Source organism: Micromys minutus (genome assembly GCF_963924665.1).
Source record: "Micromys minutus genome assembly, chromosome: 18".
In the NCBI taxonomy this organism is placed as follows: Eukaryota; Metazoa; Chordata; class Mammalia; order Rodentia; family Muridae; genus Micromys; species Micromys minutus.
In genome coordinates, this window is record NC_137953.1 from 29,742,305 (window position 1) to 29,770,007 (window position 27,703).

General features: G+C 44.0%; 1 protein-coding gene across 1 annotated transcript; it reads right to left on the bottom strand.

The window, feature by feature from the left end:
* Positions 1-4: 4 nt before the first annotated feature.
* NFE2L3 (NFE2 like bZIP transcription factor 3) lies at positions 5-26,760 on the bottom strand (the record flags this gene model as incomplete). The annotated part of the gene is made up of 4 exons (XM_080932374.1): positions 5-1,222; positions 1,789-1,872; positions 5,395-5,565; positions 26,254-26,760. The coding sequence occupies 4 exons, from the start codon at positions 26,758-26,760 to the stop codon at positions 5-7; spliced, it is 1,980 nt and encodes a 659-aa protein (XP_080788500.1).
* Positions 26,761-27,703: the final 943 nt, after the last annotated feature.

Genomic DNA, 27,703 nt, shown 5'->3' on the forward strand with positions numbered 1-27,703 from the left:
GCTATTAAGTTTCTTTTCTCTTTCCTTTTGGGGCTTCCTTTTTGTGTCTTGATGAGACCAGTTCTTTGGGTACAATCAAAACAGTTCCATCATGGCTGAACTGAAGTGCATAGTGGCTTGGATTGACTGGTCTACCATGCTCATCTCTTAACCTATTAAAAACATCATGGTAAAGGTCATGTAGCTTCTGTCTCATTATGTTGATAGCTTTGTTACATTGAGTTTGCTCACTTTTAAGGGCTTCTTTCTTTGCTTGCAAGTTACAAATATCATCTTCTAGATTTAAAATGATGTCCAGCTTACGTTTACGACAGTTCTGGGCAGCAACTTTATTTTTTCCTCTTCGCCTGATATCACGGATGAGAGAAACTTGTAAGTCTGTCAGGTAGTACCTGCTTAACATGCTGTTGAAAGAGTCAACAGGCATTCGGACAATTTCGTCTACAGAAAAGGGAATGTGCAGAGCTTTAGCACGCTGTTCATCACGGCTCAAGTTTCTGTCTGGGTCATTAAGGCACCCACTGATTTTCTGTGACTTCCCAGGCCATGTAAGAGATTCAGATGTGGACTCTGGTACATCTGACTGTAAGTGGTAAGTGTGGTCATGAAATACTTGCTGACTTTCAAGAGCCCTATGAAAGCCAGATGTTCTGTGGTCCATATGACAATGTTTATGGGGTTCTGAGTAGCAACCTCCTACAGCACCTATATCATGACAAAGAGACTGTAGGTCACTATTGTAACTTAGGGGCCCATCATAAATACAGTGAGAAGAATTGGAGTTGGTGAGAGAGGTGCTGTTGTAACTTGAATTTAATGAGAGCCCAGAGTCTGGTTCTTCAAAAAGTTGAGAAACTTCCAGTGGGCTGAAACCTGTGGCCAATGACATTAGGTTTATTCCATCAAATATATTTGAATCAAGATCATACAGGAGGTCTTGGCTTGTTCGGCTCCTCATTTGATTCTCAATAGGTGGAAGAGGCATTGCAGGAATGGCTTGCTCAAGATTGGTATGAGAATTTAACTGCAGAAATGGTTCTTGTGCCTGGGAAGACCTTGCTGATGGATCTCTTCTAAATGTGTTGTTGGGGCACAACAGCATGGCTTCATGAAGACTGACATCATGGCTTATAGCTTGGTTCAAATTAATGTTATGTACTGAGGAATTCACACTTTCACAGACACTGCTCAGAAAAGGTGGAATGTCTTCCACTGAGATACCCTGAAGAACAAAAACACTATTTCAAATGGAATTCCATTATCTAATATAGAATCTCACATTACTTTTGTCAAACTCTGAAATATGGATATACTATTGACTATGAACAATTTCCTGTTTAAGATATAAAATGTGATCTAAAATTAGAATATGCTGCTGAACCTGGGGGTAAGGGGCCTTGACAAAACAAGGGAGTTGAACTTATTTAGGTCATTAAGCACCAAGTTGCATTTGGAGCTAAAGTCCACATTGTGAAGGGTCAGGATAAGCTAATGAGCAGACTTCATTAGTATGGGGCAGGGGGTGTTAAGAGACTCATACTACAAGGAAAACAAAGTTAACAGTATGGTCTAAATCCGACAAAATGGTATACATTTTAATTCAAGTGTTACTATGAAAGTGAAGCCTTTGTATTTTATATTGTACTTGGCAAATTGCTATGTTTTCCAAGTAGAGTCCTTAAGTCACAGAGGTCTACCCAAGGTTTTTGTTTTGTTTGTTGTTTTTGAGGGTTGGGGTGAAGTGGGGTGGTGGGTTGGGTGTTAAATACAAGCCAAGGTTTCTTTTACCTCCAGAGAATGTTCAGGCTGTGATGAAAGCAGTTGGAATAAATCTTCCAGAGAGAAAGATGTATCTGACCAATGTAGATGGCTCTGTATATAAACAAAATGTTTATCATCAGAAAAACATTGAAATCTTAGTTTTAGGCTTTTAAAAAATTATTCTGCTTTGTTCTTTTTGAGAGGGACTTGTAACTAAGGCGAGCCTGGTCTGGAACTCCTGGCAATCCTACCTTGGTCTTGTATACTAGGAAATATGGCACGCACCATCACATATGACTCCCATTTGTGACTTTTAAAGGAGGCTGGGTTTTGTTGCCAGGTTTTGCTTCCCTGCCTCCCCTCGTTTTTTGAAAGGGGAATCTCTGTAACAGACCTGGCTGTTCTGGAACTCACTTAGTAAACCAAGAGGTCCTCCTGCTTCTGCATTCCCAGTGTTGGGATTAAAAAGGTAGGTTCCCCACCTCCCGGTTTAAGAGTTCATTTTTGCTGAGAGCTATTTTGTATGAATCTTACCCTTCAAGAATTACTATAAACCCATTTTGACCATGTATCTAAGGGTTCTAATTTTTAATAGATGAATACTTGTTTCCTATTTTTTGGCATTTTAAGTGGGAAGCTTATATCTATATCTGTCTTGAAACCTGGTTCCAAACCTTTTGATTTTAGTTTTTAATTCTAAATGTAAGTTCATTCTTGTACCACTATATTAAAATATTCAGCAAGGATGGAAATATAAAAATATTTAAATAAAAATAAAGCCATCTCAGCACAAGTATGACAACCTTGAGTTCAATCCCTGGAACCACGGTGAAAACAGTCCACAGCAATGTCCTCTCACCTCTACACATGTATGTGCCTGGCACACACAAAATAATATCCCTTCAGAATGCACTAGGATGTCAGTGAACACAGGATTCTATTAATATGTGCTATTTATAACATCTCCCAACTTTCTACATCTCACTAAATGCTTAAAATTTTGTAGTAGAGAAAGAATTGGACTGACAGTATACACTAATACATTGAATACATTGGATTCTATGAAACATTTGGGGGTTCATAATAGCATAGGTTTTCTATATATTGATGCTAAATGAATATTAACTTTTAACTGGAAAACTTAGTAGCTTGACTTTTTGGCCAATTTGTTAAATAAAATGATGCTTCATTTTATTTTTATTTTATTATTTTATTTTTTTAGAATTACTGTGTTAAAAACTCCATACTTTTAACCATTTTGCTTGTTTCTCAGTTGACTGTTGAACTCGGGAGGTTGAAGATATTCTTTGTAGAGTACGGTGGGTGGTACATCCATAGGGGATGAAGATATGAGTAATTCTCTTAGGGACAGCAGCTCTGCTGAGGGATTAATTTAGTTCCCAGTAAGTTCTCTGCTCAGTCTAATGAACTAACAGGTTTATGTTAGTTCTTTGGTCTTTCTCTTTTCTAAAACTTACCAGTGTATCACCTCTAAACTGAGGATTGTAATGGTAGAAAACACTCTAGACTCCTAGTGTTTTTTTGTTTTTGTTTTTTTTTTTTTGTTTTTTTTTTGTTTTTTTAATAAAAAAGTTTAGTTCTGGCTTGCTATGTAGACCAGGCTGTTCTCATATTCAGAGATCCACCTGCCTTTGCCTCTCAAGTGCTGTGATCAAAGGCATGTGCTACCATACCTGGCCCTGTTTTAAGATAATCTATATCACCTAAGTCTATACAATATTGAGACATTTAGTTTCATAGAATTTGGCTATTTGTCCCTGTTACATAAAGCCAGGCATAGTGGTACTTGCCTGTAATCTCACCACAGGGGAAGTAGAGGCAGAAAGACTAAAAAGGCCCAGGGTACAAATAGCAAGGTCCTAGCTCAGTAAAACCATAGAAACATTTGTTGGCTGGAATGTAGCTCAGTAACGTGCTTGCCTAGTGTAAGCCCTGGATTGGGTCTCCAGACATACATAAACCAGGTGTGATACAGGCTAGTAATCCTAACACCTGGGGAGTGCAATCAGGAGGATTAGAAGTTGAAAGTTACTTTGGCTGACTTGAGAGGTTGCTCTGTGATTAAGAGCATTGACAGCTCTTCCAGAGGTCCTGAGTTCAAATCTCAGCAACCACATGGTGGCTCACACCATCTGTAATAAGATCTGATGCCCTCTTCTGCTGTGTCTCAAGATAGCTACAGTGTACTTATATAATTTTTTTTTTAAAGGTTATCTTTGGCTACATAGCAAAAGAGGCCAGCCTTGGCTACCTGAGATCCTGTCTGGAGGGAGGAAAATGTTGCAAACTTTGTAGTTTCTTAGTGGTTTAGTGTCTAGGATTTTTTTAAAAAAAATAATGGACAACTGAGGTGTTTCTAGAAATACTGAAAGTACTTTTAGTTCATTTCATGTTGGGAAATTGGAAGCTGGAGTTTTAAAATTCCTTTTTTTCTACTTTTATAAAATAGTTCCATTTTAGATTGAGACTTGGAAAATGTGGAGAGGAGTGATTTCATAGAGCTATCTTTTAACATGTGAAGTATCTCAAGCAAGCTTTATTTTTCTTAAATGAGAAGAGCCTGTCTCCAGAAACTTTTCTTAGGCAAGTGAGGCACCAGGGAAAGTGGACTGACATCTTTGCAGTTTGAGATGGGGTCTTGTTAAGTTGCCCAGCTGGCCTTGAGCTTTCAAGTATGCATCCAGATTGCAAGCCACTGGGCTGTACATGGTTCTCAATTCTTAGTGTGAAGGTTGAAGATGGAGAGGTTAGGGAACAAAGGTAGGGTATGTTCTTCCTTTCAAATGGAGGCCAAAAGAGGCCCAAAAGAGAGCATATATAAATTGTTAGGTGTTCCCTGCAATGGGTAAACGTACAGAGCCATATGTTAGACAGTCATTAAATGGTTTAGAAGACCACCTGAAAAGGGGAGGATATGCTCTTGAACATTCAGACCTTAAAATGACCATCTGGGGGCAAAAGCTAAGTGCCCTAGCTTTGGAGAAAACGGGTCCCTAGAGAACCAACCAAATAAAAGTGCCTATAAATATGAAACAATTGCTTACAAATATTCAACAGTTTTATATACATCCCACCAGTAAGTGAACACTTTACCTTCTGGCAGCAGTCAAATACTCCCTTTCAAACTCTACCCTTTGCCTCCCCCAGTGGAGTGGGGAAGGACTACTCCTAACTCTCAGAACAGCCATTGCTTGCCCACCTGTGTCAGAACTAACCTGTGACTAACAGATAAAACCTTTTGAGATCTATTAAATTAGCAGCCCACTAGCTTCCACCAACCGAAAAGCTCAGAGAGCATCGGGTGGACCTATAGAGAAGCTCTCCCTCCCTCACTGCCTCTCTGATGTACCCACCAATGAATTTTAAACTTACCTACATATAAAAAACCTTCATGAAACAGCTTCTACATTAGGACATGGAATTAGGGGTAACCTCAACCTGTGCTCTTGGACCATGGTCACTCAAAAATAAAGACTCCAGAATAAACTGTCTCTTACTCCTTAAGATGAGAGCTGTGGTTTCTCTTTCCATCCACAGCTCTGCAAAGCCAGTTCAACACCAAGTCTTTCTGAGAGGCCATTGGCCAGCCTGGAGAACCTTCTCACAGCTTACCTCATTCCTAGCCTCGGGGGTCTTCTCAGCTTCCCAGGCTGATGCGCCCATCATTTTGTTTTCCTCTCTCTTACTCTGTCGTGAAGCACCCTGGGCTGACACCTCTTCCTCATTTTTCTCGTGCTGGGAACTGTGGTCTACAACTTCGTTTTCTCTTAGCATCTCATTCTCCTGTAAAAAGCACCCAAAACTGTGCTAAGCAGAAAACCATTATCAACAAATACAAAAAAATCTTTAGAATGGCACTGTGTTTATTGTTGGGTGACACCCACAAGGTGCCATCAGCTGAGGTTGGTGCTTCATTCTCTCTCTCTCTCTCTCTCTCTCTCTCTCTCTCTCTCTCTCTCTCTCTCTCTCTCTCTCTATGATATTTTCTGTATTTACATTTCAGGTGTTACCCCCTTTCAGCCAACTCCCTTCCCCCTCCCCTTTTCCTTCCCATTGCCTCCATGAAGGTGCTCCCTCTCCCAACCTCCCTTTCCCACCCCAGCGCCTTGACATTTGCCTACACTGGAAAAACTAGCCTTTGTTGGACCTCCTCCCATTGATGTCAGAGAATGCTATCCTCAGCTGCATATGCACCTGGAGTCTTGGGTCTCTCCATATGAACTCATTAGGGTTTTAGTCTCTAGGAGCTGTGGTGGGTTTGGTTAGTTAATAATTTTGTTCTTCCCACGGGGTTGCAGACCCTTTCAGCTCCTTCAGTTCTTTCTCTAGCTCCTTCATTGAGGTCCCCATGTTCAGTCCTATGGTTAGCTGCAAGCATCCTCCTCTATATCAGTATGGCTCTGGCAGAGCCTCTGAGGAGGCATACATATTTGGCTTCTACCAGTAAGCACTACTTGGGAATCGGCAATAGTGCTTGGGTTTGGTGGCTGCATATTGGATGGATCCCCAGGTGAGGCAGTCTTTGGATGATCTTTTCTCCAATCTCTGCTCCCCTTTTTGTTCCATTATTTCCTCTCATGACTGTTTTGTTCTCCCTTCTAAGAAGGACTGAGGCATCCATGTTCTGGCCTTCCTTTGAGCTTCATAATTTCTGTGAATTGTTTCTTGGGTATTCCGAGCTTTTGGGGCTAGTATCCACTTATCAGTGAGTACATAGCATGAATGTTCTTTAGTGACTGGGTTACCGCACTCAGGATGATAGCTTCAAGTTCCATCCATTTGCCTAGGAATTTCATGAAGTCATTGTTTTTAATAGCTAAGTAGTACTCCATCGTGTAAATGTACCACAATTTCTGTATCCATTCATCTGTTGAAGAACATCTGGGTTCTTTCCAGCTTCTGGTTATTATAAATAAGGCTGCTATGAACATGATGGAACATGTGTCCTTGTTAGATGCTGGAGCTTTTTTTGGGGTACATGCCCAGGAGTGATATAACTGGGTCCTCAGGTAGTACTTTGTCCAATTTTCTGAGCAACCACCAGACTGATTTCCAGAGTGGTTGTACCATCTTACAACCCTACCAACAGCAGAGGAGTGTTCCTTTCTCCACATCCTTGCCAGCAACTGCTGTCACCTGAGTTTTTGATCTTAGCCATTCTGACTGGTATGAGGTGAAATTTCAGGGTTTTGATTTGCATTTCCCTAATGACTAGGGATGTTGAGCATTTCTTTAGATGCTTCTCAACCATTCAATATTCGTCAGTTAAGAATTCTTTGTTTAGCTCTGTACCCCATTTTTAATAGGATTATTTGATTCTCTAGAGTTTAACTTCTTGAGTTCTTTGTATATATTGGATACTAGTCCTCTATCAGATGTAGGATTGGTAAAGATCTTTTCCCTCTCTGTTGGTTGCCATTTTGTCCTTTTTACAGGGTCCTTTGCCTTACAGAAGCTTTGCAATTTCATGAGGTCCCATTTGTCGATTCTTGATCTTAGAGCATAAGCCATTGGCGTTCTGTCCAGGAAATTTCCCCCTGTGCCTATGTGTTCTAAGCTCTTCCCCACTTTCTGTTCTATTAGTTTCAGTGTACCTGATTTGATGTGAAGGTCTTTGATCCACCTGGACTTGAGCTTTGTACAGGAGATAAGAAAGGATCGCTATGCATTCTTCATGCTGACTGCCAGTTGAACCAGTACCATTTGTTGAAGGTGCTGTCCTTTTTCCATTGAATGTTTTTAGTTCCTTTGTCAAAGATCAAGTGACCATGGGTGTGTGGGTTTATTTCTGGGTCTTTAATTCTATTCCATTAATCTACCTGCCTGTCCCTGTACCAATAACCATGCAATTTTTATCACAATTGATTTGTAATACAGCTAGAGGTCAGAGATGGTGATTCCCTCAGAAGTTTTTTTTATTGTTGAGAATAGTTTTTTGCTATCCTGGGTTTTTTTTATTATTCCAAATGAATTTTCAAATTGTTCTTTCTAACTCTATAAAGAATTGAGTTGGAATTTTGATGGAGATTGCATTGAATTGGTAGATTCAAGAGGTGCTGAATTTTGTCAAATGCTTTCTCAGCATCTAGTGAGATGATCATGTTGTTTTTTTCTTTGAGTTTGTTTATATGGTGGATTAAGTCGATGGATTTCCATATGTTGAGCCATTCCTGCATCCCTGGGATGAAGCCCACTTGATGATGGTGAGTGATCATTTTGATATGTTCTTGGATTCTGTTTGCAAGAATTTTATTGAGTATTTTTGCATCAATGTTCATGAGAAAAATTGGTCTGAAGTTCTTATTCTTTGTAGGGTCTTTGTGTGGCTTAGGAATAAGCATTACACTTCTAAGATTGAGTTGGGTTGTATTTATTCCCTCTGTTTCTATTTTGTGGAATAGTTTGGAGAGTATTGGTATTAGGTGTTCTATGAAGGTCTGATAGAATTCAGCACTAAACCCATCTGCCTTTTTTTTTTTTTTTTTTTTTTTGGTTGGGAGGCTTTTGATGACTGCTTCTATTTCTTTAGAGCTTATGGGGCTATTTAGATGGTTTATCAGATCCTGATTTAACTTTGGTACCTGGTATCTGTTTAAGAAAATTGTCCATTTCCTCTAGATTTTTCAGTTTTGTTGAGTAGACTTTTGTAATAGGATCTACTGACTTCTTGAATTTCTTCAGTTTCTGTTGTTATGTCTCCCCTTTTTCTCCAATTTTGTTAATTTGGATACTCTCTCTGTACCCTCTCATTAGTCTGACTAAGAGTTTATCAATCTTGTTGACTTTCTTAAAGAACTAGCTCCTGGTTTTGTTGATTCTTGGCCTAGTTCTTTTTGTTTCTATTTGGTTGATTTCAGCTCTGAGTTTGATTGTTTCCTGCCATTTTCTCCTCTTGGGTGTATCTGCTTCTTTTTGTTCTAGAGATTTCAGGTGTGCTGTCAAGTTGCTAGTGATTTTTCTCTCTCCAGTTTCTTTTTGGAGGCACTTGTAGCTATGAGTTTTGCTCTTAGCACTGCTTTCATTGCGTCCCATAAGTTTGGGTACGTTGTGCCTTCATTTTTTGTTAAATTCTAAAAAGTCTTTGATTTCTTTCTTTAGTTCTTCTTTGACCAAGCTATCATTGAGTAGAACATTGTTCATGTATATGTGGGATTTTTGTTGTTTTTGTTGTTATTGAAGACCAGCCTTATAGTTCATGGTGATCTGATAGGATGCATGGGATTATTTTGATCTTGTATCTGATGAGGCCTGTTTTGTGGTCAATTTTGGAGAAGGTGCTGTGAAGTGCTGAGAAGAAGGTATATTCTTTTGTTTTAGGATGAAATATTCTATAGATGTCTGTTAAATCCATTTGGTTCATAGCTTCAGTTAGTTTCACTGTGTCTCTGTTTAGTTTCTGCTTCCATAATCTGTCCACTGATGAGAGTGGGGTGTTAAAATCTCCCACTATTATTGTGTGTGGTGCAATATATGCTTTGAGATTTAGTAGTTTCTTTTATGAATGTGGGTGCCCTTGTATTTGGAGCATAAATGTTCAGGATTGAGAGTTCATGTTAATAGATTTTTACCTTTGATGAGTAAAAAGTGTCCTTCCTTGTCTTTTTTGATGACTTTTGGTTAAAAATCTATTTTATTCTATATTAAGATGGCTACTCCAGCTTGTTTCTTGTGACCATTTGCTTGGAAATTTCTTTTCCCAACCTTTTACTCTGAGGTAGTTGTTGAGATGAGTTTCCTATATTCAGCAAAATGCTGGGTCCTTGTTATGTATCCAGTCTGATAATATATGTCTTTTTATTGGGGAATTGAGTCCATTGATGTTAAGAGATATTAAGGAATAATGCTTGTAATTTCCTGTTATTTTTGTTGATAGAGGTAGAATTATGTTTGTGTGGTTTTCTTTCACTGGGTTTGTTGCAAGGATTATTTTCTTGCTTTTCCTTGGGTGTAGTTTCCCTGCTTGTTTAAGAGTTTTCCATGTATTATCCTTTGTAGGGCTGGATGTGTGGACAGATACTGTGTAAATTTGGTCTTGTCCTGGGTTATCTTGGTTTCTTTATATAGTAACTGAGAGTTTTGCTGGATATAGTAACCTGGGCTGGCATTTGTGTTCTCTTAGGATCAGTATGACATCTGTTCATGATCTTCTAGCTTTCATAGTTTCTGTTGAGAAGTCTGGTGTAATTCTAATTGGTCTGCCTTTATACATTACATGTCCTTTTTCTCTTACTGCTTTTAGCGTATTTTTTTTTTTTGTTGTTGTTGTTTTGAATATTTGATGTTTTGATTATTATGTGTCAGGAGGAATTTCTTTTCTGGTCCAATCTATTGGAGTTCTGTAGGCTTCTTGTATGTTCATGGTTACCTCTTTCTTTATGTTAGGAAAGTTTTCTTCTATAATTTTGTTGACGATATTTCCTGGGCCTTTCAGTTGCAAGTCTGTGCTCTCTTCTACATCTATTATCCTTAGGTTTGGTCTCCTCATTGTGTCCTGGATTTACTGGTTGTTTTGGGTTAGGAGCTTTTTATTTTTTACATTTTCTCTGACTGATGTGTCAATGTTTTCTATGGTATCTTCTGCCCCTGAGATTCTCTCTTCCATCTCTGGCATTCTGTTGGTGATGCTTGCATCTATAATTCCTGACCTCTTTCCTAGGTTTTCTATCTCCAGGATTGTCTCTCTTTGTGTTTACTTTATTGTTTCCATTTCCGTTTTTAGATCCTGGATGGTTTTGTTCAATTCTTTCATCTGTTTGCTTGTGTTTTCCTTTGTTTCTCTAAAGGCTCGTACTTGTTTTTCTGTGTTCTCCTCTATTTCTTTAAGAGAGTTATTCATGTGCTTCTCAAGGCCTTGATCAGCGTGAGGCACGATTTTAAGTCCAAATCTGTTTTTTCTGGTGTGTTGAGATGTACACTGCTTGCTGTGGTGGGAGAGCTGGGTTCTGATGTTGCCAGGTTGTCTTGGTTTCTCTTGCTTAGATTCTTGTGCTTGCCTTTTGCCATCTTATCTTTGATGTTAGTTGATCTTGTTGTCTTTGAATAGAGCTGTCTCTCTTGTGCTTCTGTGGGCCATGGGCTCCAGAGGGAGATTGGTCCTGGGTATTTAGCTCTCTGTGGGCAGGCTGTGAGTTCCAATGGTGATGGGCCTAGTCATCTCTGAGTCTCCTCTGAGCACTCAGTTCTCTGCAGGCAGGCTGCGAGTCCTGATGGCAGTGTGCCTCCATTATTTCAATCTCAGAGAAGCATTTAATTCTGAAACAAAGATCAGAAACAAACCCTGCCCTTCCTATGCACTTGAGACAGCTCATCTGTATAACTGAAATTGTACAAAGTCCCTGAATTGACACCATTAACAAATTATACTAAAATGGGAAATCAATGTTCTCAGTAGGCAGTTTTTTATTTAGCTCTCAGTTGAAAACAAATCAAAGACATATGCTGGAAGCAAATACTTATCAATGTAGTATATATTTATAGAAAAATCGATAAAGTGAGATTCTAAAAATTATGCTCTGTGTTCTTTCTGAAAGGCAGATGGGGGGGCAGGGAGACAGGTGGGAAAGGGTTTGATTCACTTTATAACCCAAATGTGTATTCCTTTTACAATCAGAAGAACTCATTTTTTATTTGGCTCAGATATTTCAATTTTACTTATTTACCCAGAAGACCCTGCTTTTAATTTACTTAATCTAAGAAAATTAAAAAAAATTTTTTTATTTATATTGATGTTCTGCCTCCATGTATGTGTGTGTAAGGGTGTGCAGTCCCCTGGAACTGGAACTATAGTCATGACCTGTCATCTGTCTGGTTGTTGAGAACCGAATCTGAGTCCTGTGGAAGAGCAGCCAGTGCTCTTACCCACAGGGTCCTCTCCCCTGCCCCAAGAGAGTTTTTAAATGGTGAGAGACCCTTATACTATTTCAGTGGAGCAGGCACTACCTATGGGCACTTTCAGTCATGATACCAAAGGCACATTTTGCTCAACTGTAACATCACCCAAACATGTTTTCACTTCCTTTTTTGAAAGAAAGGTCTCGCGAGCTCTGTAGTCTGAACCTCAGGCTGGCCCTAGGACTCCCCGAAACCATTTTGCTCCAGCCTTCACCTCCAGCTATTACATTTATTTGTTTACTATCTGTCCCACTAGAATGGTAATTCTCTCTCCCTATCTCTGTCTCTCCCCACTCTCTCTTCCTGTCTCTCTCTGTCTCCGTCTCTCTCTACCCCACCTCTCTCTCTGCTCATATGCACTCATGCATATTCATACAGAAGCCAGAGGAAGGTGTTGGGTGTCTTTCTGCACATCATTCTCTGCCTTGTTTCCTCTCACTGAGTTGGAACTAGGCTGGCAGCTGTCAAGCCCCCACATTTCTCCTGTCTCTGCTCACCACAGCACTCAGTGGCTGTGCCCAAATTTTTGAATTCAGGTTTTCATGTTTGCAGGACAAACATGCTCTGCCTCCCCTCCACTAAGACGGGCTCTCTCTGTGGATCATTGGCTAGCACTGGCTGTCCTGGCACTCATTCTGTAGACCAGGCTAGCCTTAAACTCAAGAAGCCTGCTTCTGTCTCCCAAGTTTTGGGATTAAAGATGTGGGCCACTACTGCCCTGCAAGGACAAGCACTCTTACTGAGCCATCTGCCCAGCCCCAAAATGGTAGTTTCTTTTCTTTTTCTTTTTAAATTTTCATCTGTCTATCTATCTATCTATCTATCTATCTATCTATCTATCTATCTATCTATCTATCATCTATCATCTATCTATCTATCTATCATCTATCTATCTATCTATCTATCTATCTATCTATCTATCTATCTATCTACATATAATCTATTTAATGGAGACAGGGTCTCTTCTCTAAATAACCCTGGCTGACCCACCTGCTTCTACCTCCTGAGTGCTGGGACTACAGGTGAGCCAGCCACTACACCTGCACAAAACAGTGGTTTCCTGAAGGCAGTGACTCTGTACCCCTGTCTACTCCAGAGCCTGTCACTTATTGCTCTTCAGCAAATATCTGTTGAGGTCAAATCTCAGACACAGACTCCTTAGACTTTGGCAGGAACCCTTTTGGATTATCCCCGCTTGTAACCACAAAGCTGAGTCTTCTCTGCATTGGGGGTGTTGGGGGAGGAGGAGGCTGATTGCCATTCACCCTACTGTCCTGGCAAGGAAGGCTTCTTTTGTTAACCCTAAATGCTGGGTTCTCAACAGAGCTGATTTTGTTTATAAAACTGTGGTCATGTGTGAGGTAACAATACACAAGAACACCCACACAAATATGTAAACAGAACCCATACAGGTTACATTAAGCCTAAAGAAACTGAGCAAAAGTCTGAGAAGGTTCTCTCTCTCTCTCTCTCTCTCTCTCTCTCTGTGTGTGTGTGTGTGTGTGTGTGTGTGTGTGCACATGAGTGTCTGGTAGTGGTACAGGAAAGGGAGGGGATCTTTTAAGAGTGTGATAGGCTGGTAACAAATGTATGTGAGATATTCTGGAAAATTCAGGGAAGGACTTAAGTTGCAGAAATCCTTTATAGCATTATTATAGCATATATAATCCATATATAGCATATATATCCAGGATAGCATTGCAAGAGGCCAACAGTTGGTCAAAAGGACTTTCATGTGGGGATGGAGAGATGACCCTGAACTTAAGAGCACTGGCTGCATACATCCAGAAGACCGTTCTTAGCACCTATATGGGGTTCTCAACCATCTCAAACTCCTACAGGATCCAACACCCTCTTCTGGCCCCCAAGGGCACTACACGCTCTTGATATAGACTTTGATGCAAGCAAAATTGGTATATTGGTATATATACATGGAAGTGGGGGCAGGGAGCAGGCATAATGATTAATTCCATCACTTGGGAGGTTGAGGCAGGAGGATCTCTATGAGTTCAAGGCCAATCTGAATATATACCTAGCTCCAGGTTAGCCAAGGCTACATAGTGACATCCTATCTCAACCCCCACTCTCTCCACCTCACAAAGGGGTGTGTGTGTTCTGTTATGTGATGGTAAATCTCAACTCTCAGGAAAAAGAGCTAAACAAAGGGATAACTAAAGTATAAAATGACCAAATGAGTGGAGAGAAAATACCTCAAAGTAGAGTACAACTAAAAAAAAAAAAAAAAAAAACAACAAAAAAACCTCCCAAAAACGATGCTGCAAAGACATTTAAATAGCCTCAGAGTGTCACTCTATAGATTACGTGTTAATTACAAAAGAATAACACTACAGGAGAAGCCTGGCAGATGCCATCTTAAGCAATGGCTAAGCCTACTGTCAGAATCCGGAGGCAGACACCGTGTCCCCTGCAATAAAGGAAACAATACCAACTGTGGTTTTTAATGTCAAAAATCATCTTAATCTAATAAGGAGCCATCCCAGAATAAAGGTGACCGACAGCGTGTGATGAGTTTGATGGTCCTGGGGGCGCATACTAAATGCAGACAGGCGAGGCAGTGACCCTAGATCTACAATAAATGTCCTGCTTACAGAAAAGAAACTCACTCCTAGGAAACTCACAATGTAACCATTATTAAATGGCTTTGATTCACTCTTTAAATGTGTCGCAACATAAAGGAATTATGTATTTATACATATGGATAGTTATTAAGGTCAAATGGGAAAATGTAAAGTCTAGGCAAAGGACATTTAATAATCTGGCTTAAAACTTATTTTCGAGATGAAAAAAAAAAAGCCATGTGTATAAGTGTTTTACCTGCACATATGTCTGTGCACCATGTGTGTGAAATGCTCACAGAGGCCAGAGGAGGGCATCAGATACCTTGGGACTTTACAGATAGTTGTGAGCCATCATGTGGTAGCTGGAAATTGAACACGGGTTCTCTGAAAGAGCAGCCTGTGCTTTTGACCACTGAGACATCTCTCCAGCACTGCACCCACCCACTCCCTTTTTTGAGACAGGGTCTCACTATATATGCCTGACTGTCCCAGAACTTGCTATGTAGTCCAGGCTGGCCTGGAACCCACAGAGCTCCACCTCTCCCGCCTTAGTGCTGGGACTAAAGGAACACACTATCACACTCAGCTCTTGCAGTTTTTTAAAGGTTTGAAATTATATCCGTTTTTATTATTTACATTTAGATTGTGTTTTGAGGTAAAGGGTCACCCTAAAAGTCTCTATACAGCAGAATGACCTCAGAATGACCTTGGCAAAGCAGGACTTGTCTTTCATCACAGTGTCCTGGATTTCAAGAGTGTTTCAGGAGGAGGTGGTGGATCTGCTCCAGTGATGATCCAAGGTGGCTCAAGCTCATAGTCCCCACGGGAGCTTCTAATAGGCTGGTGGCCTTCACTACTGCTTTAGGGTAGAAGCCAAGTGACACTTCGAAGAGTAAATAGGTGACAACTAATAATTCTGCCACTGGACAGGTCATCCTTTCAAGATTCGGGTATGGGAAGGAACAGAGACATGGATCAAGACAGTACTTTTTGTTCTGAAGATAAGAGATGCTAGGGCAGAGGCAGGAGGATTGCCACAAATTCCAGGCTAGCCTGGAGGGGAAAGAAAACAAACTCTACAAGAAAACAAAAGGGCTGCCAGCTTCCTCGGCTGGTAAGAAGGGTGCTTACAGACAAGCCATGCTGGATTGCTCTCACCCACATGATGGGAACTCCAGTTCTAGAGAATCAGATACCCCTTTCTAGCCTCAGGCGCATACGTGGTGCAGGTACAGACTACATACATGCATACATACATACATACATGCATACATACATACATACATATGGGCAAAACACTCATACATAAAAAATAAAGCAGGCTGGAGAGATGGCTCAGCGGTTAAGAGCACTGACTGCTCTTCCAGAGGACCTGAGTTCAAATCCCAGCAACCACATGGTGGCTCACAACCATCTGTAATGGGATCCGATGCCTTCTTCTGGTCTGTTTGAAGACAGCTACAGTGTACGCATATGTAAAGTAAATAAATATTTAAAAATAATAATAAAGCAAATCTTTTGAAAAGAGTTTTTAAAAAATCTGTATAAGTACATACATACAGGCAAAACACTCATACACAAAAAAATAAAGCAAATCTTTTAAGAAGAGTTAAAAAAATCTGTATAAATAAATAAATAATCTCACTGATCTCACTATCGTAGCACAAGCAAGACTTGAACTCAGATTCCTTGTGCCTTTAGGTCCCAAGTGCTGGGCTACAGGTGTGCGGCACCACGCCCGGCAACTATGTGAGATCTGGAAGGCAGTCAGAAACGTCTTGACGCAGGCCCACCAGGGTTAGGAACGCTTCCACGTGCAGTGACAGCACTGGAAACACTCAGAGGCTTCGTCTGAGAAGATACTTGTGCGTTCACTCAACTTATTGCTGGCAGCAGATAGGAAGTGAGTGGAACAGGGACCCTGAGACACAGTGAAGACAGGCCGGGTGACCCTGGGTTAGTGGGACACACATAAAGATGTAGGCAGCCCTCACAAGGAAGAACTCGCAATGGCTGACGGTGACCTGAGGAGCCTTTGCTGACGGCTAGCTGTCTCTCTTCTCTTATTTCTGTTCAGGTAAATGCTGTCCAGGCACCCTCATCTCATGACGGAGAAGGGTAAGGTGGGAAGGAGCAGAACCGTAATGGCTCAAGTGTGGAACAGTTCTGACATACCTTGCTTCTGAGTGCCCTTTTATGTGCACATTAAACTTGGTCTCAAAGCCTGCTTTCCAGATAACAAAACTTGGGATAGCTAGCCATTCTGCCTCTGGGCCTGAGGGGAGGGGGCACAGATGGGGAGAGGCACAGCATTTGTATTAAGAGCCAGCTTCCTCTAGGATATAATTTGTACAGCGCACGAAGCCCAAAGCGGTGTAGTACTGAGGGGTTCAGCCACAAGCCGAGTGTGTGAAAAGAGCAACTCCTGAACCAGCAGCTGTGTGACCTTGGACCACTTGCTAACCCTCTCTGACCCTTAGTTTCCTAAACTCTGAAGTGAGGGACTATTATGAAATTTGCATTTGAAGTAGTTGGGGAAATGCTCCTTCAAGACACACACACACACACACACACACACACACACACACACACACACACGGATCGCTTCTTTCCCCAGCTTCTGTGTGATTCGGGAGACTTGCTAATCTTGTTAACCACTGTCAACACCTCAACTGGCATTCCGAAAGAAAGCGATGCTGGGCACCCTCATCGGCAGCAGGACCATCTCTGCTTCCTCCTTTCCAGCTCTCAGCACTGGGCTGGCGGACTGACTGTGCTGTGCAGGGGGCCGGTGGCCTTTGTTCTCCCAGCACAGGCAAGGGCAATGTGTCATTCAGTTACTTCTATCTGTGTGTAGGTCTTCCCCTAGTAGTCTGGAACCTCACTACAAAATAAAAAGAAAGGTTCCATGTGGGAAGCCAGCATAAATGTGTGTGTGTGTGTGTGTGTGTGTGTGTGTGTGTATAGTACTTTACATGATTTTCAGTGCTGGAGCTTGCAGGAAGGCAGGCCTGCCCAAACATGTCCCACTTTTATTCTGCGAAATGGACGATTCATTGTGTGTCTGCAAAGGCTCATGATTTTTCTCTATGGCACTGTCTTGTTTGGCCTTTTGTTGCCTTAGTTGGCTATACATAACCCATATGTTGCCTGTTCTCTGTCATCTAGACAAGGAGGAGTCTGTGAAGGGAAGGTTTCCTGGATCAGTGGAGGGTGAGGGGAAGAGATATACAAAGCTGGACTTTTGTTCCTGAGGTTTTGTCTGTTTCTTTTGTAAAGTCTCTGAAGACCCTGTGGCAGCTTGGACTTACTCTAGAGTACTAGGTTCTGAGGAATGGGTGGAGCGCCTACTCCGGCCACGCCCTTTGTGAGCAGTAGGAGCTGGCCTAGCTGACCCTTTCATTTCCTCACCTGGCTGAGGACTGATGAGACCTACTTTGACTTTTAGGATTGGATGAACCTTCAAAGACAAAGAACAGAGCACCAGCTATGAGTGGGTTGACATCAGAGGGAGTTGAGAATTGTCCCTAGGCTGGAGGCAACCTGGAGTCATCTGGCCTAGAGAGAACCAAGGAGCCAGATAAAGACAGCCTGTGTCCTGTTTGGCCTGGATGGTTTTTAATAGCAGTTTACCATAATTACAGCTCATGTCTACTGAGCTCTCACTGTGGGCCCCATGACTATTACCTCATTTAAACCGCTCAGCAGCCTGGCAAAGGTATGTACTGTTAACATTCCTTTCAGAGGATTGGAAACTGAGGCGCAGGAGTTAGACAAAGAACCTGTCACATAGTAGTGAGTGACAAAATTTGCATTTGGCTGTGGGCATTTTCCTTTCATAGCTAGCTAGAAGCCTGGCACTAACTCCATCTTTCTTTGTTTTAATTTTGGTTTTTGAGACAGGGTTTCTCTGTGTAGCCCTGGCTCTCCTGAAAGTCACTCTGTAGACCAGGCTGGCCTCGAACTCAGAGATCTGCCTGCTTTTTCCTCTGGAGTGCTGGCACTAAAGCTGTGTGCCACCAGTGCCTAGCTGGGTACTGCTTCTTAATGACCCTCCAGATCCACGCATGTCCCTTAAACTCATCCTTGTTAAGCCAGTGTAGGCAGGAATTAGAAATGAGTCAGGACCCTCTCTAAACTAGACTTGCTGGTCGGTGGGGAAAAGGTTTGTTTTCCTAAGCTTCATTTTCTCCCCTTGTAACATAGGCTAGAAAGTTTCAGTAGTAAAATGGGAAGCATGCAGATCCACTTCTGAGGGCCCTCGGAGGAGGCGGTGAACGAGAGGAGCAACAGCTGTCATCTAGGTAGCTGAAGCTAAGACACAGCTTAAGCTAAGACCACCCATATTCGCTACAACTAACTACCAGAAATCCAGCACAAAACCAAAACAAACCAGAGTCAAAACCCAAAACACAGGCCAACGTTTAAAGAGAAACCTTAATGTTCAAGACAAGGACATGAGCCCCAAGCCCCAGGATCATTTTAAATGGAGCCGTTGCTTTCAGATGCTGAAGTTTATTGGGAGTGTGTGGAGAGGTGTGTATGTGTGTGTGGGGGGGGCATTCTCTTATTGTCTATCTATTTAATGTGAGGTTATCCCAACTACTCTGGCCAAATAGCCCAACTAGTCCTCAAAATGCCAGATCATCTGTAGCTCAGGCTGGCCTAAAACTCCCGTTCCTCATATCTCTACTTCCTGAGTGTTGGGATTACAGGCATGAATATCACACTTTGTTTTGTGCTGGTTATGAACCAGGGCTTCCTGCATATAGGCATGTACTCTACCAACCTCAGTTATTCCTTGATCACAGTTTTGGTGAAAGAGTTGGCATAGTAGACGCAAACTTTCAGCTGTGTTAAATGGCGAAACCTGGTTAACTCATGCCCCAATCCTGACATAAAATGCTTAAGAAAGTTTCCTCCTGTTCTGATAATTTACATTTAAAAAAAAAAGACATTTAAGCCAGATGTAGTGGCACATTCCAGCACTTGGGAGGCAGAGGTAGGTAGATCTCTGTGAGTTCGAAGCCAGCCTGGTCTACAAATGTAGTTCTAAGACAGTCAGCGATGTTATATAGAGGACTCAGGGGACTAGAGAGATGGCTCACTGGCTAAGAGCACTGGCTGCTTACTTAGGACCTGAGTCCAATTCCCAGCACTCAAAAGACAGCTCACAACTGTCTGTAACTCCTGATTCAGTGGATCTGACTCCCTCACACATGCAGGCAAAGCATAAAATAATAATAATAACAATAGTAGTAGTAATAGTAATAGTAATAAAAACTCCAATGTGAAGCCCTGTCTCAAAGAACAAATCAAAAATGACTATTTATTATTTGTGTGTGGGTCTGTGTAAATGACTGTGGAAGTCAGGGGACAACCTACAAAAATTGATTCTCTCCTTTCACCATGAGGGGTCCCAGGGATTGAACTCAGGTCCTTTTGTCTGATGGCAGGAGTCTTTCCCCACCACACCATCTTACCAGCCCCTCATCATTAGTATTTATTTATGTGCAAGCTAGCTCCTCATCCCCGAGTCCATTCCATTGTCATCCAGCCCAGTGTTACCTGGGACATCAGAGGGTTTGGGGAAAATTGAGTTTCAACTTCGGTCAGCTGACACACTATTCCTGACCCTTGTGCATAAAAACGGTTCCTTGGCTACCTAAAGTTAGCAATCACATACATGCCACAGCCAGGCTGATCTCTGCACCAACAGACCAGTTCACAAAAGCAAGAGTTCTCCAATAGGAAAGGAGGGAGTCCGTTTGCGCTGAAGTAGACTCTGTGGCGACAGGCTTCAGTATCTCCTGGAGAGGATGAGGTTTCCTAGAGATTGGATGTGGAACTCAGAGTTCTGTCAATACCCAGGAACCAAGTGGAGCCTTTACTGTGCCCCTTATCCCTCACAAGAATGCTCTAAAAAGGACATTAATATTCTCCTCACCAATCTGGAAAGCCACGTTTGCTGAGGGCCCAAGAGGAGGTAGGGCTGAAGTGGTTTTATCTGTCAAGGTATTCACGGTCTCAACTAACTGGACAGGCTACTTGCTCTGTGGAATTGACGGATGTGGTTACACCAAGTATGTTCAGAAATTGAAAGCCTTCAAGAGCAACACTAAGGCTTCCAGGAGGAGAAAGCTGGCCATAAGCTGGCCGTGTCCTGGCCTCTGATGAACTGTCAGCATCTTCTACTGTCCCACTGTCTGGATTTGCCACTTCCTACAGCTGTGTTGGCTAACTCCTTGATTTGTCCGAGTGTGTGTATTTATTCATTCATACTCTGTGCTTTCCGTTTTCCCCAACAACACCTGGCTGTGGAGACAGGAAGCCAGTTCTAGCCACTGGAGGCTTCCCAAGGCACGACCACATTGTACCAGCCACTGCCTGCTACTCAACCGCAACAATCGGGGCGCAGGCCTCTGCCACCTCTAGCTGCCCAGAGGTGTATGGATTTTTTCCCAGATCCTTTATAGCTGCATCTGAGGAGCCATTCCCACATGAGGCTGCCCTTTGAAGTTCCCAAGTGGGTGGGAGGCACGGCTAACTCCGTGTTTAGGAACAGTAACCAGTTCTATTCCAGGCGAGGCCACTAAATTGTTCTATCAGTTTAGGCTGCCCCAAATCTCGCCACCTGACCCAATTATAGTGGCAACTCGAGAGTGTACTCTTTAGTGACCCAATCCACTCTAGTAGCTGGTACAGAATGGTCAAGATTTCAGAGCTGACCTACTTTCTACTTGGTGATCTGGCCTTGAAGGACCCAACACCGACACAGCCACGGCATCTATGAAGTGCAAGCCCCAGTGGACTGGCCCTGCAGTCCCTCCGTTGCCACACTGTAGACACAGCAGCTCAAAGCAGAGGGTGCTCTGTGTTGGCCCAAGGGGAGAGAAGGAGTTCTGTGGATGGGTGGCAGTCGAGCCAGCCCGAGGATTTAACCGTGGAAGACATGAGAGGAATGAAAGGCTGGCATTCAGGGCAAAGACAAGGGAGGCAAACGTGATGCTGGGTTGTCTGGGGAAAAGAGGGAAAGCAAGTTTGGACTGGAAAGTAGGTCAGAGGCGATTTATTAGCAGGCTATTAGTTCAGCGAGGCCAGTGGGTGTCACAGTGGCCACACCTGGAGGCCCTTGAATGATAAAATATGGAACTAGAAGGCAATGAGAAGCTGGTGGAGCCTCCTGGGAGGAAGTAGGTAAAGTAGCGCTGGCAGCAGAACACAGTGGGGGAACTCTGGAGCTCTGGCTGGATGACAGACCATGGCTCAAAGGACTGTGGCTTAGCATCTCGGCTCAGCGTGACTGGCACCATGTCATTGACACTCCCCAACAGGCCTGTTAGCACCCACTCTACAGGAAAGAGAACTCAAGATTCAGAGAGGAGGACAGTGGGTGGCAGGTCACACATGTAATAGGGACAACCCAGTTGGCTTGGCTTGGTGCCAGCACCCAGATTCCCTAGACTGGCTTACCCAGAATCCTGAGCCCTGTATCCTGGATTCCTACTATGTGAGCTAAGTGCGAAGACATAAAGTGGGGAAATCACTCAGCAAATAAGGAAGAGATTTCTCTGAGAACAAACAGACAACCACGAAAAATCCTAATGAGGATGACAGTGGCTTAAATAAGTTCTCACCAGGACACGTCACTTGCTGTCACAAACACCCCCATGCACTAACTAACCGGCTCAGTTTACTAATAGTTGCGGTAGAAGAAAGTATAGCAGACAGAAGGGGGACAGGATAGACTGTCCTCTAACATGCCCATTAAGTTCTAACCCCTAAGTCCTAAGAATGTAGCCATATTAAGAAACCCGGTCATTACAAATACAATTAGGTAAAAAGGGAGCCTGGTGGGCCCTGGGTGACTGCCCTTTCTGTAGAAAGAAAACACGCAGGGAGGAAACATGTGAAGCAGATGGCAGAGATTGGGGAGCAGAAGCCACAGCATGCCAACAAATCCAGCAAACCACCACAACACAGGCTCTCCCATCAGTCCCTGGAAGGAATCAATCAGCTGATGCCTTTGCCTTGGATTTGTCTCCCAGCATACTTCTAGTGAGGCAGCCAGTTTGTGGATCCTAGTACAATGACCCAATGACCTATGCCATTCTTTCCCACCCAAGGAGCCAAAGTATACCCTTACAATGTCCACAATAGCAAAAGGGAACCCACCGTGAAAATGCACTGCCACGAACACAGGTCATGTCTGCACCACAGCTTAGTGAGAACCAAGTGTTTCCCACCTCCGACCAATTGCCTATGAGTTAGGAGATATCTTTGATTTTGAAATGGAAGCAAAATTTACTTTGACAATCAGTGATGGTCTTTCTCTCCCTTTCATTCTTCGGATTGAACGTGGACTATAGTGATTCTATGACCTGAAGGAACCATCCTGAAGGAAGTCAGAATGTTTGGTAGGAGTGCTAACACAGCAAAGGGTTGCTGTCACAGGAGCTGAAACCACAAGATGACCACAAGTTAACTCAGTTCCTGGTAGCTCTTTGAAATGCTGACATATATTCAAAACTGTTATTTTAAATAAATTTTGAATATTTTCTTTGATGTGTATGGGTATCTGCGTAGTGACATACGTGGGTGCATGTATGTTTGCACACCCCGAATTTAGTGTGGGGCCTGAAGATCCCCCAGAAACGGTTTACAGATGGTTGTTAGCCACCATGTGAGTGCCAGGACCCAAACCTGGGTCCTCTTTAAGGGCAGTGGATGTATGCAGTACCCTTGGAGACCACAAGAGGATGTTAGATTCCCTGGAGCTGGAATAAAATAACAGCTGTGAGCCACCATGTGGGTGCTGGGAATGGAACCAGGGTCCTCTGGAAGGGTAGCCAGTGCTCTTAATCCCTGCACCATTTCTCCTCCACCATAGCTTTATTTCTTAAGAACCCACACTTCCCTGTGCCGGGCCTGGACTTCATCAGTTCTAAGTGAATGGCTGTAGTTATCAAAGGAAGCTGTCAGCTTCGGGGAATTTCAGGGTCTGTTTTCGTAGTTATTCACGCCTCTAAGAAATAAAGTCAAAGCAGTACTTGCTTTTGATACTTTGAAAATCAAATCCCCTACTCTAAAATGTTTTTTTTTTTTTTTTTTGGTAGATGTGTAAAAGCTGTAAAAATTACACTCTAAAACAAGAGTCTTCTACGACTCAGATGTAAATCGCTAGAATTATCTATCAGGTACCGCGTTCTCTACCTATGTTCTTACGGATCAGATGCATCCACTTCCTAATAGCAAGCTGGGCACCGAGAGGAGTCTGAAGAGCAGTGAATGTTTTCAAGTGCAGAATTTAAACGTAGTGGGAACGAAGAAGGGCACACCCGCTGGCACTTAACCCTTGCTTTTCCCCTCCAAGAAAACTTCACTCTCCCACTTTTAGTGAGATACTGGGGCTTGGAGTGATTCACAAAGCCCGTGGGAGGAAGTGCCTGTACCTCCCAGAGTCATGGTCTTCATTATAAATGCACCACCTGCTTTTTTTTCCCCTTTAGTGTGTGTGTTTTAAGATTTCTTTACTTTTACCTAATATGTTGAGGTGCTGAGGTGTTATGCCCACAAGTCTGTCTGTGTTCCCTGTGCACGCAGTGTCCGCAGGGGTCAGAAGAAGGTGTCAGGTCCTCTGGAACTGGAGTTACAGATGGTTGTGAGCCACCATGTGAGTGCATGGATGCAAACCTGGGTCCTCTGCAAAGGTAGCAAACGCTCTTAGCCACTGAGATCTCCAGCCTACAAACTGCCTTAAAAAAAAAAAAGTCCAAGCCAGGCATAGTGACACATACCTGTAATCCCAGAACTTTTGAGAAGCTGGGACAAGAGGAGTAAGAGTTCAAGGCCAGCCTAGTCAATAATACTCAATAAAACTAGCTGTGGCCCATGCCCGTAATCTTATCCTACAGGGGCAACGGAAACCTCAAGAGTTCAAGGTCATCCTTGGCTCCACAGCAAGTTCAAGACCAACAACATCCTATTAGAAAACCACCACCACCATCATCACCACACCACCACAACAAACCCCAATCACACATACCACAAACAAACTCATCCTGCACTGGAAAGCAGTTGTCTTGGGGACAGGAGCCAGGCTGAATAAAGGACTGACTCATCCTATCCCAGATGCATTCTAATGGGGGAGAACCTAAGCACAGCCCACAGTACTTCATTAATACACCAGTCTGGGAGACAGAAGACTAAATGTATGTACTTAGCCAAGTTTCCTAATCTCTTTGGGTTTCTTTTCCTCAAGTACAAATCGGACATGTACGTGGCATTTCCACAATGCTTACACTGGCTCCTAAAGTCCTAAAGGAACTAGAACCAACTCCCCACAGCTACCATGGTCTTGCAGGAGCATAGGCGTCTCAGCCAGGGAAGGCACTGCAGAGGGACATGTTGGGGGTTTGGTGGGAGACTGGAGAACGTGGGACCCCAGTGGCTTTGTCCTCTCCTCTAAGAAAGACAGACTCTAGGTCCTCCTTGTGAGAACCCTTGTCTGACAGAGGGCAAGAAGAGAAAGGGAAGAGGAGCCTGGATTCAGAGTCTGCCCTCCACTACTAGCCAGCTATGCTACCTTGTACGAAGTTTCCTAACTGTGTTTCAGCTCTAGACCATCAGAGCTGCCTCCAAAGCCAGCCCACCAGTCTAGACAGGTATCAGGGAAGGTGATGGTGGGAAGGAAGTTTTCAGAGAGAAAATCTATTCCCTTCAATGGCTTGCACACTTAGTAAGCTGGACGACATTTGGCTGTGAGACAGGTGTGGTAACACCTTGTACAGAATCCATCTAGGATTTGAAAGCCATACTGTGCAGGACCACAAAAGGTATGGAGGTAGCAGGTACCCTCCTGAAATGAGAGGTGCCTCTCCTCAGGTGACACCCTTCCCTCTTGGAGTTCAGATCTGTAGACCGGGTGAGGGAGTGACTTCCTATTAGCTCCAAACCAACAAACCTCCACCCTATTAGTTCCTTTCACACGGAGGAGGAAGGGATCAGATCAGTCTAACAATGAATCACTAGCACCTCATGCAATGGTCCCTCCAAGAAAGGGTGGAGGAGCCCGTCAGGCAACTGCCTACACAAACGGCGATTTTTGAATAGCCACAAACAAACCAGTTTAGTTCCAATTCCCATTTTGCATAAGACTTCTTTTCACAAAAACAACTTGTAGACTGATATCAGCTCGCATCAAGCTCTGGACTTAAAACGAAGTTCCTGGGAGGCAGGAGCTCTCTAGCTGCCAAGGTCTTTCCTGAGGTTTTAGTCCACAGATCTCGACAAACTGTTTAGAAACAAAAAGTTCAGCTGCAGGGGGAGCACCGGCAACTAAAAGGAACTTGTGCGTTGGAGGCAAGACTTAAGCGTCTTGTGGTATGTGAATTAGGGATTTCACACGTTCCGTTCCGTTAGGGTGTATTCTCAGGCAAGGGGTGGTTAGATCACAGAGAGACCACCTGCACCGAACACCGAGGCTCCTTATTCCAGAAGCTCAATAGCACATCCACAAACAGGCTACGGATGAATTCAGAGCAAGGGCCCTGCCTTGGCTTAGGTGCTTGGTTCTTCAGAGAGAGGCACCTCTTCTCAGGGGCCGAGGCCTCCTTCATTTATATCCTCTGCTCCGGTACAGGTTCCCTATCAAGGCATCTTACTGCATTCGAGGTACGAATCAAAGGCCATGGCCCAGACAGCACCATTCCCTCTTGCTTCCCCATTACCAAACTACCCTCCGTAGCCATCAAACACAAGGAAGAGTGTTCTGTGCGCGCGATAGATTTTATCCACTTTCCTAAAATCGAATCCCCGGACGGAACTCACCATCTTCATTCAAAAGGAGGCGGGGCACATTTGTCCCGCGACCTATAACTACCTAGGGTAAGGAGAAAGCACGGATGTGCCCCTGCCTAGCCCTCTGGACCCTAGAGCTTGGGGCCAGTCCTTTTTGCCCTGGAGGGCGTTGATGCCACTCGCTTGCGTTCCTTTAGGTTACCTGGCTCCCGCGTTCGCCTACATCTGGCACCTGCGCCGTCGGTTCTGCCGCCTTCTCCTCCTCTTCCTCGGCGGCCAGAGGGCTGCTATGAGCCGCTTGGGGGTCCCCGCCGCCAGCGGGTGATGACTGGCCGCCGTCTCCCACTGTTGAGGAGGCGGCGGTGCCGAGCAGCCCGTGGGCCCCGTCTGCGTCCCCGGTCGCCACGCTGTGCACCAGCCACGCGTCCACGCGGGTGCGGGGGATGAAAGGGACTCCGAGCGCGCGCACTTCGTGCAGCAGCCGGCCTTTGGCAGGTAGCAAGGGGGTGCGTCCCCAGCCTTCCGAAGCCAAGAAGGGGCTAGAAGCCGAAGCGGGGCGGGGCGAGCAGAATGGGAGCAGTTCTTCCCAAAGTGGGGTGGCCGGCGGCGGCAGGCAGAGGTCCGGGTCCACACGGAGCCCCGTCAAGCTCAACAGAAGCGTGAGGTTCAGGAGGCCGCCGCCCGCCCACCACGGCTTTGGGAGCTTCATCTCCCACGGTGCGCCTGGGATGCGTGTGTCCACCCGGCCCGGCACTACGGCCGTCCCGGTGGCACCAGCCGGAAAGACAATGGACCAGGGCGTACAAGGGGCCGTTGCAGCCTCACCCCAGCCAGGCACAAAGGCGCTCCCTGGGCTGCTCACACAGTGCCTGGCGCTGCCGGGGACCCAGAGAGGCAGAGGAGACACCTGCAACACCCAGCTCTTAGGGCCCGCCCCATTGCCTGGCAACGCCCCACAATTAAATCCCGCCCTCATTCAAGCTTCGCCCCGCCCCGGGCCGCAGGCATAGCCCCTGGGACACGCCCACGTCCGTCCTAGGCTCCAAGCCTCTCTATAGAAGGGGTCTCAAAGCAATTTGGAACTGAAGCAGAATTTAAAGCTTCCAGATGCCCCCTGGCAGCCCTGTGGTAGTGATCTGGACCCCTCAAGCTGAAAAACTTAGAGGTGGGAGTGGAGGAAAGTTTGGGAAGTTGCGTGGGAGGACACAGGATGTGCAAACTAGGGAGAAAGTAGCTGTTGAGTTTCGAGGCACCGAGCACAGGTGAGTATATGTGGCGACTACTGGCCAGCACACAGGGTGAGAAGAATAAATTCTAAATTCACATCACACCCCCGTCATCAGCCAGCATGGACTTCTTAATAATCTGTGTTTCTGTTTCCTTGTAGGCAAAACAAGGAAAACAGTCCTTCAAATAGGGATTCAGGGAGAGCAGATGAAATCTACAAAAAAAGTCAGGAATTGATAAAGATTCTCAGCCTCCTTTTTAATGAAAGAGTATCATGTAGACACATGCACATATATATATCTACCCCTTCACAGTCTTCACTATCCCCTTTGCAAATTGCTGGTCTTCCTTCGTGGCATTTTGTTTCATTTTTGAGAGCTGAGAACACCACAGCTCTACAGGATTTGTGTGTGTTCAAATCCATC